Source organism: Chelonoidis abingdonii, chromosome 8, assembly GCF_003597395.2.
Source record: "Chelonoidis abingdonii isolate Lonesome George chromosome 8, CheloAbing_2.0, whole genome shotgun sequence".
Classification (NCBI taxonomy): domain Eukaryota; kingdom Metazoa; phylum Chordata; order Testudines; family Testudinidae; genus Chelonoidis; species Chelonoidis abingdonii.
This window is the reverse complement of record NC_133776.1, coordinates 83,088,761-83,103,183: the sequence shown is the minus strand read 5'-3', so window position 1 is coordinate 83,103,183 and position 14,423 is coordinate 83,088,761. Positions and strand designations below refer to the sequence as shown.

At 42.4% G+C, this 14,423-nt stretch overlaps 1 protein-coding gene across 2 annotated transcripts in view; it reads right to left on the bottom strand.

Moving 5' to 3' along the window:
- LAS1L (LAS1 like ribosome biogenesis factor) overlaps positions 1-14,423 on the bottom strand; it is a 55,221-nt gene that overhangs the window by 4,101 nt on the left and 36,697 nt on the right. The window contains exons 12-13 of one of the 2 annotated variants that reach the window (XM_075068773.1): positions 12,825-12,972; positions 5,800-5,845 (exon numbers count right to left, since the gene is read on the bottom strand). In XM_075068773.1, coding sequence (XP_074924874.1) covers positions 5,842-5,845; positions 12,825-12,972 — 152 coding nt within the window. In that variant the 3' untranslated portion in view covers positions 5,800-5,841. Of the gene's footprint in view, positions 1-5,799; positions 5,846-12,824; positions 12,973-14,423 lie in introns of those variants that run through there. The other variant, XM_032765907.2, reaches the window with a different exon arrangement.

Below are 14,423 nucleotides of genomic sequence, written 5' to 3'. Positions count from 1 at the left end.
GAATGGTTTAATGAAGGCATTTCAAGCTGTGCTAATATGTAGGGGTGAAAACAAACCGTACAGTGTTGTAACTGCTTTCAGTTCAAACTTACCTGGGATTGCAATCATCCAAGTGAAAGATTTTCATTGTAATAACCTAGGCAACGAGTACTGCAATGGACTTGTATAACTGATTTCAGATTCCCCTCAGCCGGATATCTGAGTATGTTTCACATGACTTAGGCTAATATGAAATTAGTTCATATTCCAAGGCCATCAGCACCATAACTAAACTACCTTTCATTAAAGGGGAAAAAAAGGAAAAGAAAGAAAAAAAAGAAAAAAGGAACTGGGACTCCAGAGAGCAAGCATTTGAACACAAACTTTGAAAACCAGGCTGGTTATAAACTAGAAGACCCACTAATGAGCACAATCCTGCATTGGAAATGAGAGGAACTCATGGTAAGATTTTCAAAAGTGGCTAAGTGTCTTAGGATCCTAAGTCACTTTTGGACATAGGATTTCAGGATAAAACTTTAAGTCCATACCAAAGTCATAAGTGACTTTTGAAAATGGGACTTAGGTGCTTTTTTAAAAGTTTTACTTTTAATGACTCAATACCAACAGCTCTTTCCACCTGATCATCAGCAAGCAGGTGTTTGGCTAGAATAGGAATATTTTGGTTTATTTCAGGAAGTTCTGAGCAGCAACACCACCTGTACAAACATCCTCATACAGCCTTTAAGTGCCTATCAGACCACAATGCAAAATGTCTTAGCAAACAAAAGCCACACAGATGGATCACAGCTATATTACACAAAAGGAAAATTCAGTGACCAAGGCAGGATAATGGATTTGCTTTCCTAGTAATAGAAAACTACCATTATGCAGCATGGTGACAGACCTGGCTCACCTCTCCTCCCCAGTGACATACACACCTCCTGACTAAGAACGCAACTGACATGCTTTCATCCCCAGTACAATGAAAATTTCTGTGGCCAGACACTGATACTAGACTCAAAAATATAAGTCAGGATGTTTGCCCAGAGCAATTTCGTAACACCAGATTAGCTACCATTCATAAAGTATGAAACTGGGCCGACTCTTGAGCAGAGCATTATGACTTGGGACTCAAGGAGAAAATACTATCTACCCGATAAAGACTGCCCTGCGGCTAGTTCATTTTCACAGACCTTTTCCTGATATTATATTTCCACAGACAACCACCTTTGTGCTACTGTGGTAAAACCTCAAGATTTATTTAACTGTTCATCAGGACTTGACTCTTTTGGAACAATCGTGCTGCTCTAAGATGCAGGTGTTTTGTTTCTGAAACAACAGGCCTGCTACTATATCTGATGGAGAACTCTGGATCCCTGGAGAACTAGTTCAAATGGCTCCACAAGAGACTAATCTGAGCAACGAAGAGGGCAAGTGTGTTTGTTAGTCACATTGAGTAAAATAGGGGATGATTTAAAAAAAAAAAAAAAAAAAAGGCAAGAGTTTTTACCAGACACCAGAAACCTCGGAGGAAAAAACTCTGTGGAACAGTCAACACTTCCAGCCCTTGAACTGAAGGCAAAATCAGTGAAGACAAGACTTTATATTCTTATTTCTAAGGTTTTTTGTTTCTTCTAAAACTGCCCACTGCCCTCACGTGGCACAGATCCAATGTTGCCTCTTTGCAGCTTTAGGAAGTCAGCAGAACTTCTGGGGGCTTGGGAGGGAGGGCAAGGTGCAGCTCTGAGCTCCCAAGTTTTACCAGAGACTGAGTGGGAGCTATTTACTAAAAAGCATAGAGCTCAACCAAGCCAGCCAGAACTCAGGTATGTGTGGAATTACTGACAGATAGGCATAACTAGGCACTCTTCAATAGCTGAAATATAAATGCAAGGTGATTCAAAAGCCTTCAAACAACCCAGTACTTCTTTCCAAGCCAGTGTTAATACTGCTCTTCCTACTGCAGGAGCAACCCCTCCCAAGAGCAATATGCAATGTATTAGATACTTGTGCCCACTGACAGCACACCTGACCATTCCGGCTGCAGTACAGGGTGCATTTCTGTTACATGATTTCCCCTCTTTACCCTTCCCCAGATTAAACTTTTAAACCCCAGCTTCACAGCTCCACTGCATTTTGAGATGATGAATAGTAAACACAGGCCAAAGACGATTTCCTGATATGCAAAAGGGAAGGTACCATTGGCCTTAGTTCTCAGGAAAGAATGCAGCACAGTATTAGCTTAAAAACTCAAGAAGGCAAACCTAAAAGCACTGGTTCCAGTACCCACTCTAATGTCTCTGTACGTGTATTTATGGCACTCACCTGAGCTGTAAGCCACTGCCCATGTTCTTGTCATGAGCAGGTAAAGTCCTCTCCAACAGGAGAGCCACACTTTGCACTCACTGACATAGCTGAAGGATCAGGCTTAACAACACAATTCCTAGAAGTGTCCAGTTTTAGCTTTTCCCGCTTGGTAAAGCTCCTTGGTGCATGCAAAGCTCCTTGGTGCATGCAAAAGTCCCCTATTCAGTCTGTAGTACATAATAGTACATAAAGTGTATGCCATGTGTTACTTTGGGCTCAGTGGAGTGGGTATAAGGACCACATTCTGGGCCTAACTAAACCTTTCCAGGGCTGGGCGCTGATGAGGTGAAGCCAACCTCTGTCAGTGCTGTGGTGCTGTTCCTAATCTGACCTCACCCAAGTGACCATCTCTGAAAGCCAGATACAAGCAGCAATGCAGTTAATTCTACAATGTGACATTTCTGGTAGCCACAATCACCTGTACACTGTGCTAATTCAGAAGGAGAAAGACTGGATGTCAAAAACTCACTGTCCATCTCTTTACATCACAACTGTGCTGGAACTCAGGTTAGAAAGTGCTGAACAAGGATGCAAATTGTGGAAATGATGTGGGGGAACTGGTGTAATTTCATCAGGTTGCTTAAACATTATAGTACATTTTGGGTCCAAAGATGGCACACAGTCTGCCATGCTGACTGCACAGTACCTATGGAATTTACTATCCAGATGGCAACAGACTGCCTAATTTTATCCCTAATATATGAAAACAAGCTAAACCATCTTGTCCTGTTGATCTGACCACATCACCCTCCTCTTAGAATCTACTGCCTCCTTGCATAGCATGTCAAGTTTAAAGTTCTTATCTTTGCTCTTCCAGGCCCTACCACAACTTTGCCCCGACTTTCATCTCAGTGCTCACCTCATCTTCCCCATCCCTCACCTTCATCAACAGTGCCAATTCTGACACACAGTTTGTCATCTTTTCCCACTCCTGTTTCTGCCAAACATACAATACCTTCCCACCATACCCGTTCACATAGTCACCAGCTTCTCATGTAAATCCTTCATAAAGGCTGACTTGCTTCTTTTGCAATGCCTACCAGGAGTTCATATAAAAATTCCAACTTCATCCATCCTATGGGATTCCCAGAGGTCCAGACTTCTGTGTCTATCTTTTACACTGTAAGCTGTTTCAGGCTGGGATTGTCTTGTGTATCTTGTGCAATGCATAGCACATAAATAGCATTTAAAGAAGACCCTATCAACTCGCAAAACTATTTAACTCTTTGGCTCTTCTATACTGCCCTAAAATGGCCTACAAATATACAGAATACAAAACTAAGAATGTATAATTATGACACTAAGAAAAAATGAAGGCTTTCTGGAAGCATCTCCCGATAGCAACATCTATTAGACTATGGCTGAGTCTCACAAAGTCAATCAGAAACCTCTTCACTACTGCCATTTTAAAACATGACACCAAAGCATTCTCATTCAAGAATAACTCCCAGCAACTCACAAATTCTACAGCTACTTGTGGTGATTTCAACATCAGGGATTGTTCCACTACTAATTGTTTTAATTATATTTTTAATAAAACATCAAATAAACTAAATTGCAAAAGTCTCTGGAGACAAATGCTGCAGAGAACAAGCTGCACTGAGTGGAAGGTGGACTTCCCGTGGTCTAGCAGGCCTTTTCAATCTTTGATTTTTAGGATACGGATATGTGTTGCTGTGCATTGTTAAGAAGCTGCCAAGTTCCACCCCAGAGGTGGCTGCACTTCAGCAGTGGGCAAGATCATTTCCGTAGATACACCGTTTACAAATTGCTTTGGGTACATTTATAAGAAGGACTCAAGAAGCATAAGGAACAGATTCATAGATTATAAAGCTGGAAAGAACCATTGTGATCATCTAGTCTGACTTCAGGTTACATAAGGTAGCGCAAGCTGCATGTCTTTTGCAGTGCAGTGCTATGTGTGGGCTAGTTTCTGCTGTGTTGTAATTGCAAGAGGCTGCAGCTGAAGTCAGCTGTTAGGTAATTTCTTCAGGAAGGCAGATGCATCCTACACGTCACTTGCCCTCTTCCTCTTTCACTTCCAAGAGATGCTGGGGAGAGCAGAGAGCTGAAGATAAGTGGTAAATAACCCTCACTCCCAACCACAAGACATTTAAAAAAAAAAAAAAAAGCCTGAGTCACAGAGAAACAACATTTCCAAAGGTATCATTAGTTGTGTGTAGTTGGTTTTCCCTATCACTGCTTCTATGAATCCTACCAGTCAAGACCTCTCCCCCCAGCAATACCATAAAAAGTTTCCCACAGCCTGCGGGGAACTTATCTCAAGAAGCAGTTACTGCTGTCTTCAGGGTTGGCTGTAGTCTTCCATTCCATAAGAATGGCTGACCGGCAACCTTCCTCTCCACTCCACTTTGAACAAAATACCCACCCACACCAACAACTCTATCACAAATTCACACTTACTACCGAACTGAGGCCTGTATTCTGCTACCACCTATTGCATTCACTTCTGCAACACCAAGTTACTGAGCACTGACATAAATTATACATCGAGACCAAAAAAAAACACACCAAAAAAACCCAAAAAAACCCAACATCTCTCCCCCAGAGTCTTACAAAACGAGAGAGAAAGAGAGAGAGACACACACACATGCACACACACACAAAAGCCCTCTGGATAGATGCAGATATGTAGATAAACTAGATGCCATTTGTCATTAGTTATTCTAATGCTGGGAGGAGAATCATTATCGGGATTTCAAGGGGAATGATGCATGCACCCAAGGAACATTTTGCTGCCGGCAGGAAGTTAGTCTGAAAGTACAGTGAAAACAGCTAAAATGGGTCAGATCCCTGCGTTGTCGTCTGTGGGACACTGGAGGATTCTGTGGACTTTCACCCAAGCATTATTAAAACTGCACGACTCTGTGGTGGAAGTGAAGGCACCACATGCATATATATCTGCCAGCACAGTATGCATCCCTGTAAAGCCAGTTTAGGTTTCATCCTCCTGGATCAAGCAAATGTGCAAATCCACTTTTCTGTAAATTTTCCCACCAAAAATACATCACGGTGGTTATCAGTCATTTATTCTCCAGTCAAGGTAAGAGCTGTGGATGAGAGTGCAATTGGGGTGGAAAAAATTACAATACTAGCTTAAGAACTAAGGAGAAATTTTAAGGCTCCCACCAGTTAAGCAGCTTTACCAATGTTTCCTGTCTGTTGTTCCATAGCTATGTTATACAGTAAACATTCCAGTTATCCACTTGAAGGAAAAAGTTAATCTGGGTTCTTAGTTTTACCAAAAACCTCTCACAATTAAGTCTCCAACAAACTAATTTCTGTTCTGTTTTTCTGTTCTATAGCAACATCATTGGCTCACTGTTCAGCATGCTGAAGAGTCAATCTATCATTTTACCCATGGACATTCCTACCCTACAGGAATCACTTTTTTAAATCTCTGCCCTGTTTTGTGTGTCAAGCAAAGTTTACCCCTCATTTCAGCCTGTGGAAACCACAGCAGATTGTCAGAGGTCATCTATGGAGAGAGAAAAAAAAAAAGTATTTCTTTTAATTTGTTGTTTGAGGTGAAGTCCTAAATAGGGAAGCACCGCGAATGACTTCTGAAGACCTTTATGTTCAGAACTAAAGACAAATATGTTCTGGTATGACTCAATGCTGTGATGGACAATTGAACGCCACATTGCAAAGGACACTTTATAAAGAAAGGAATTTTGTCTATGAGGTTGGAATCCATTTCTGTACCAAATTACCTAAATAAAACCTTTTTCTTTACTGTTTTAAAAGTACAATGGCTCTAAAGTCGCAGGTGCCTTTTTACCCTCTACAGCCTGGAAGGGTCATTTGGACCAACTACAAGCCTGATTTTTTAAATATTCTCTTAACAGCCCCTAGAACAACTGCAAAGTCAGTAATAAGGAGGAGGCTTTTAAATCTTGACATATAACATCCTATACAAATTATGCAGTCTGGAGGAAAGTCTCCCAAAGGGTTTGCCAGGGATTTCTTCATGTTGTGACTACTTTTTAGAGTCACAGCTTTTACTTGCTCATCATTTTCATTTAAAAAACATTTTTAAGGTCCTTAATTTTGGCTTAAAAATAAATAATAAAATTCTTTGCAATTATTTGGTGTCTTTCAACCAAGACTTTTGAAATACTTTACACAGAGTAAGCCTTGCTGCATGACTGCACTTTCCATTTAAGGATACAATGGTGTGTTGCATTTAAAAGTTGTATCAACAAATAGAAGGGGGGGGGGGAAATCACTCTAGAAGTTCTCCAGTTTTTGCAAGTTTTACCCTGAAAATGGCTACAGCCCCTGCTGATTGGATTTTGGGGCATAAAATAACCTTCTAATCAACATGGCCCAGTCCAGCTCTGATGTACCAAAGGTTATGTTCCATCAACTTCCATGGGAGAGGAACAGTTGATAGCTGTAGTATCATAGTATTCACCTGCTACTTCCTTTTGTTGTGCAGTTACAATAGCTTGAACTACCTCACAGTATTTAATACAGCCAATGAATTTCACATAAACAGCTAAAGAAATGAGGAAGAGTGATCAGGTGCAGCAATGCTAAGAGCATACAGTACTCAAAACAGCAGGTGAGCAAGAACCAGGTGTTCCCTGGTGTAATATACAGTGTCTAAGGCCATTTCTGCTTTCTACTTGTATGGAACTGTTCACAGACTCTAAATGCAAAGAGTTTTTCCTTCTTGTCAATCTATGTGATGATGTATGTACCCTGTACAGGTGGTGGAAGGGCTAATGTGGACTTGAAAGACCAATTAATCCAGCTGGCTACACCTGGAAGGTGGGCACGCTCTAATTAAAGATGATTCCTAGCTGGGTAATGGCTATAGAGGAAGTCTACCACAGTAAGGTGCTGGAGGGAGACAGGCAAGAAATCTGTAATCACTATTTTGTTATTAGAGAGACCTGTGGTGAACAGGAAGGCTCCTGCAGGGCAATGAGGAAGGTTGGGAAGGGAAGACAGCTGAAGACACATGATTGAAGCAAGCTCTTGTGGTTGACCATGACACCAGGATGAGAAACTGGACCTGTGGGGAGAAGCCCTGGATGGTGTTTCTTATTACAAAGAGCCCAGAGGGAGCTGGAAGAAAGGTTATGGTAGGAAGGAATCCAGGGAGGCAGGACTGTGTTTGGCAGAGCTTGGCTACTCATCCAGGGATTCCTGTGTAGAGGATGGGTCTGGGTTCCCCTACCAGCCACTAAAAAAGTGGTGTCAAGCCCCTGAGATGCACATAATGAAAATTCAGAGCCTTGAGATGTGGTGTGATGACCACTGGGTTCAGAGTCAAAGACCAGAGACCTGATGCAAGGGTTTGGAATTTCTTGTTGTACTTTGCTACACTGGAAGAGATGGCACTAAATGTGGCCTGGCTGCAAGACTGAGTCTTGAGAGGGGATGGACCACTGCAGCGGCAGACTATCAGCAGGACCACTAGAACTGAGAGCTGCCAGCTACGAGAGGGCACACCAATGGTGAGTCTACAAAGAGCGACAGAAGCTCCCTCAAAGTGGGGGGCCCTGCCCCTGTACTGCTCCTTCCCCAGAGGCCCAGCCTCTGCACTACCCCACACTTGCTCCTCTCTGCACCCCCCCAACACCCCATCACTTACCCTTACAGCCTGTAAAAGCGTTTAAAAGTGATGGGGCCCTGGTCTCCCCTGTTCTGGTACCCCTGGAGTCTACCCTTCCACAATCACACACATTGGAACCACTGCCTATAGGATTCCTACAGCTCAGACATTACAGCCAATGTTAGACAACTCTGTAAAATTCTAGTACAGTGATTTATAAGCAATGCTTGAAAACTGCAGCTGATGTTGGCAAGTAGGAAACATTCTGTGGGGAGTGGGTGTAAGCTGGCAGGAGTGGAGTGAAAGTGACTAGAATGTAGTCAATGCCATTGCTGCTCAGAAAGCAGCTGTGACAATAACCAGAGTGGCTCCCACAGCAGTACTACAAGCATGGACTTGATGTCTGAGGGAGGCACTTTGTGGTGATGAGTATTTGTTCTTCCCCTCCTCCCCTCTTTCCAAACAATAGAGAAGAGAATTGCTGCCTCTTGTGTTTCCTTCCAGCAAAAAGCAAATCTCTGTTTGCTTTCACTGTCCCTTAATGTTATGAGTTGTAGAGGTGTAGGAGTGACTGGGGAATGGTGAAGAAGAGAGCGTGTAGGGTGGGGAGAGACCCCTCTCGTTTCTAGCAACTCTGAACGGAAGGTTGGAAAGCTGTAGAGACCTTCTATGCCCACTCCTCCCCACAGAAGGAGGGGAGCAGAGACTTCCTCCCTTCCCCCCGCCCACCTTTGCAGTAGCTGGATGTGGTCAGGAATGGAGAAAACAAGACACACTCCTGGTTCATCTAGCACAGCAGTTCTCATTATGCCTATCCTGGTTAATCAAAGGGCATATTCTGCAGCTGGCATCTAGAGTAACAAGTTGAAATCAAACCTAAGGAAAGACTCACACCATTTTTTCACACATTTTATGGCAGCCTCCATAAGCAGGAGTCTCTACTGTAGAGCAAAACCAAGAGTTTGTCTACATGGCCCTGCAGTTTTGACTGAAGTGGGAGGGGGATGAACCTCAGTGTGCCCCATAGTGCTGTGCTCTAACTCCCCCCTGTGGATGCCGCAGGCAAGAACTATGTAGTTCATGTTAATATAATCATCTTTATCTTCGAACAGAACTATGTTAATGTGAACCAGATACCTTTTAGTTCATGCCTGCAACAACTACAAAGGGGAGTTAAAGTGCAGTGCTTTGGCACACACTGCAATTCGTGCCCCTGTAGTCCGAAATGTGGGACTGTGTAGACAAGTCTTAAATCTACTGATGGGAAATGAGTGACCATTAAAGAACAAGTCTCTTATCAGACCATTTGTTGTCAATGTGACAAAACTAAAGTTCTACCACAGCTCCCCATTCTGATGTCTTCTCTCATCGATCTAAATATTAGTTATATAGCTAGATATTGAATTCTTCAAGGAAAAGGCTCCATATCCAGCAGTATCAATTTTGGGATATAAAGATTTAATTAAAAATAGATCTCTAAATTCCAAGATTTGCCCTACATGAAACATGTTGTGATGGTTAGAGTTCATGGCTTGGGTGGCTTGGAAAACAAGCAATATGCTACAAGTCTGAGGGGTTGGAGATCTCATTTTAATTACCAAACACACCAATGTCTAATTTTACCCTGAACAATCAAGCAAACACAGTCCTTGGGGCGGACTAAAAGAAAAGTGTATTATTGTGGCTCCATTCAGTTGACCATATCTGTGCTTCCTGTGATGGAGACAAGATGGAGAAGTAATATATTTTATTGGACCAACTTCTGTTGGTGAGAGAGAAAAGCTTTCGAGCTTACACAGAGTTTCTATGACTGAGGCAGACTGATCTGATGATGGGATATATTGAGGAGTTCCAACTGGAAAATGGGGCTGTCGCTCTCCAAGGATTAACCTGATGCAACACACAGCAACATCCAAAGCCAGCTCAGAAAGGTAACCCTGCCCTACAAGAATATCTAATGAGCATGAATTATTCCATAACAACTGTAATTGCCATAGCTGCTTCAGTTTCAGTAACCAAAATTCCTTGAATTGCATGCAGAAAACCACAGTCCACACAATCCACTTGGTCTCTTTACTGAAGGCTTCTTTTTGCCTGAGGTAAAAACAACTTGTCTGGATATTCCATAGCCTGAAAGATCGTGTTCATTCGGTGGCCCAATGATGTGCAAGAGACTTCACAGACCCACTCGCTCTCCCAACACCCCAATCCTGAAATATACGGATCTCATGTTTCCTTCTTCAGAACACTAGGACAGGCTTTACAGACCAGTTTGAGAACCCATGGGTCTAAAGGTTTTCAGTGTGATGGCTATCGCAAATGCAATGGGTAGAAATGCAGGAACTACCATTTACTTATACCGTACATACTCATTCATAAGCCAAATATTTTTGGTAAAAAAGTGACGCATCAAAGAGTGGGGGTTGGCTTATAAATAGGTCTACACCAAAATTTGATGATTTTAAACTCTATGGAATCATTGAATTGAATATCTAATACAAGGATTGGCAACCTTTGGCACGTGGCCCTCCAGGCCAGTTTGTTTACCTGCCGTGTCCACAGGTTCAGCCAATGGCTCCCATTGGCCCACAGTTCGCGGCTCCAGGCTAATATGAGTGGCAGGAAGCAGTGGCCAGCACATTCCTCGGCCTGCACCGCTTCCCGCCACCCGCATTGGCCTGGAGCGGCGAACCGCGGCCACAGGGAGCTGAGGGGCTCCATGCCTGCAGACACTCCCAACTAAACAAAACGTCCCAACCCACCAGCAGCTTACCCTGACGGGTCGGGAGACAAAGTTTTCCAACCCCTGAAATATAGGGTCATACAGTTTTTGCTATTTTTACCTATCTGTTTTGGGGGGTCAGCTTATAAATGAATGGGCTAACGAACGGTATATACAGTATTTTGTTTTCTAAGTAGTAACAGTTTCTGTGCCCCTATACTGCAATGTAAGAGACAAAACTGATTTGACAGTGAAACAGCCTTGCTATGGCAGAGCTATTAGATTAAAAGGGCAAATACCATAGACAAGTCTTAAAATGGAATTGCTAACTCCACATTAACCAGAGCAGTCCCATTCCCTACAAGAAAAGACTCAGCTAAAGCTTGCTCCAATACTACCACCATCTCCAGCACATCCTGTAATTCTTCATTGAGGCTGGACACAACTGGGGGGGTGGGCAGGGGGCAGATCTTTGGCTAGTATAAATTGTATAGCTTCTTTGAGGTCAGTGGTGCTGTTTCAGTTTATATCAGCTGAGAATCTAATCCTTTATCCCTAATACAGCCACAACAGGTTTGAAAATTCAACTCCTAACATTCATCTCAGTCTGTGAAAAACCAATAGCTTCCCCGATGGGACACAGTGAAAACCCACCACTGATTTTTTTTTAAAGAAGGACAGACGAGGGGGTGGGACATATTGGGGGGTGAAGATAGAACTGCCAGGAGCTGGTTGCCTCAGCAGGATAGTACTGAAACTGTGAATCTAACTGTCACGTGCATCTTTCCATAGACATCACTGCATTTAACTGTCCAATAGGTTAAAAAAACAACAACGCTGAACTGCAAAGAGAGATGACAACACAGATTCTCAGACAGGAAATAAAAGCTGCTTTTATAATGGTGGCAATTACAAAAAAACCTCTCTCAATTATTCTTGGTGGGAGAAGATATAGGGAAGAAAGATTAGTGTAGGGTACAATTCCTTAATTCAGAAAATGACTGCCACTGCTTTCTAAAAATGCATAGTGAGATGCTGGATGAGATTCAGAGGGTGTATATGTCACTGCCAGGCAAAGATAATTTTTGTCCCTGATTTTCTGAAGGTTTACAGAAGCGTGCGCACACACACACACACACAGTCTCACAGGGAAACAAAGCATGATGAGAATAGCCATCAGGGATGCCTGACTCAACTGTGGTTAACCAGAGACTGGATAGCTGAGACTGTACTACATTGACAATGAACTCATTCAGTAAACATTTTGTAATAGTCACATTGAGCACATGAAGTGAGCCAAGTTTCTGTTTGCTCACACCAATTTCCAGGCATATTCATCTCCATGGTCATGTAAAAGAAGAACCATTCTATATTATGACATATATTCTGCAGTTATTCATTTCCTGTAGCCCTCTGCGATAAGACTGATTTCTCTTTTAGTCCCTTCCACCTGAGTACCTCAAAGTGCTTTTACAAACACTTGTTCATTAAGTCTCAACACCTATCCCATGCAAGGTAGGCTAATATGGGAAAACTGATGCCAAAAGAGGTTAAATGACCTGCCTACGGTTATGCTGTATGTGCAAGAGCCAGGAACACAACCTAGGTCTCCTGGCTTCCACGAAGGGCTTAAACCACAAGACCATGCTGCTTTCCATTAAAGGCATCCTGACCACATCACATCATAGAGCTGCTGTTCTGGTTACTTGGATTTTTAACTTAACTTGAGGGATCTGGGTAGGAGGTAGTGAAAGTAGTTGCCGGGAGAGCGTATTTTACCTAGTGACATCACTGAATGAATTTGCCAGTGGTTAAAATAGTACAGTTTGGACTACCACATTACCGTGTTAATTTATCTTGTCAAGGTAAAGGTCTCTGTGCCCTCTGCCATTTTCCTGTGAGATTCAGCAAAGCACTTTGCTCAAAGCAGACTCTTTTTTTTCATTTTTAATTTAAAGTAACCCTCTCCAGCCTCTTCCTGTATCCTCAGACTAGAAGTCAATGAAATGCTAGCAGAGAGAGAGAGAACAATTAAACATTTCTCAAACTGCTACAGCTATTAACAGGAACAGCTGTCTCAGACTCTTCTTGTGGTGGTACAGGGCTGAGCATAAACAACATGTACTTGATGGCATAATGGCAGAAACCCCCACCCATACCACTACTTACTTTGTACTGGGGGAGTTCCTTCCGTCGCCTCTTGTTACTGGCTGATCGAGCATGGACATCATAGAATAACTATCCACCAACAGGCTATCAGGGTCATCTGTCTGACCTGGAAGTTTCCCAAGAGGAAAGTCTTTCCACTGCACTCCATCTGGGTAGGAAAACAACATTCATGGTACAAAACAAGAAGCATGCGCTTTCTAAATAAACTTCAGAAAACAGTATATGGGCTGTTTGTGCATTTCATATCTCATGCAAGAACTGTGTAGCATACATTTGGGAATAACATCTCCAAATTTTGATTCTGACTTCTGCTGCTTCTCCGAAGTGCAGCTTGTCCAAACATTTTGGGATAATCTGAATTATTAATCCCCACAGATTACAAGGCCAGAAAGGACCATTCTTGTCATCCAGTCTGATCTCCTGTATAACACAGACAATAGAACTTCCCCAAAATAATTCCTAGAGCAGATCTTGTAGAAAAATATCCAATCTTGATTTAAAAGTTGCCAGTGATGGAGAATCCACCACAACCCTTGGAAAACTGTTCCAATGGTTAATTACCCCACTGTTAAAAAATTTACACCTTATTTCCAGTCAGTTTGTCGTGCTTCATCTTCCAACCACTGGGTCATGCTATACCTTTCTCTACAAAATTGAAGATCCCATTATCAAATATTTGTTCCCATGCAGCAGATACTTATAGACTCCGATCAAGTCATCCTTTAGCATTGTTCATTAAAAGTTTGAGCTCCTTGAGTCGATTTACAATAAAAGATTAGAAACCGCAACTTAATCATTCTTCTCTGAACTCTCCTGAATTTATCAACATCTTTCTTGAACTGTGGACATCAGAACTGAACACAGCATTCCAAAAGTGATTGCACCAGTGCCAAATACACAGGTAAAATAACCTCTCTGCTCCTATGTGAGATTCCCATTTATGCATCAAAGGAACACATTAGCTCCTCTAGCCTCAGCATCGCACTGGGAGCTCACGTTCAGCTTATTATCCACCATGACCCCCAAATCTTCTTCAAAGTCACATTCTAGAGCAATTTCATTTATTAATTTATTTATTTTAAAATTTACTTGTGGCATTTGAAAACGAGCAAAGCTGTTCTTGTGTGTTAATTCAACTTTACACTTTGGAAAAGCACCTGATTTGGTTCCTAAAAAAATCCAAGACCTAGTACGCAGAAAGAGCCACTTGCACACATGTAAGACACTCCCCTATTTTAAGGAGCAGAAAGCTGCATGTTTGCCACCAGCAGTTTGCTCCTTTGGTTTCCATCCACAGTAACCTCTCTGCTGGTATCCCCATCAGCAAAGACAGAAGCAGAAGAGAGGAAATATATTTTAACCAAATGGGAGTTGGATAATTGCAACAAGATCACTTAAGGTAAGGGGGATTCAAACTGGGATTTTTCAAAAAAGGATAAGGGAGTTTGACACCAACCTCCCACGGAACTTAGGCCTCTTCAGAAGTCCTAGCCTAGAAGCGTTAGGAAAATACACTAGTAACTGAAAACAGGAACTTGCCCTACAGAATAGAAGGGAAGCAAGATAAAAGCTGGGGAAACCCTGAATAACCTCTAAAGA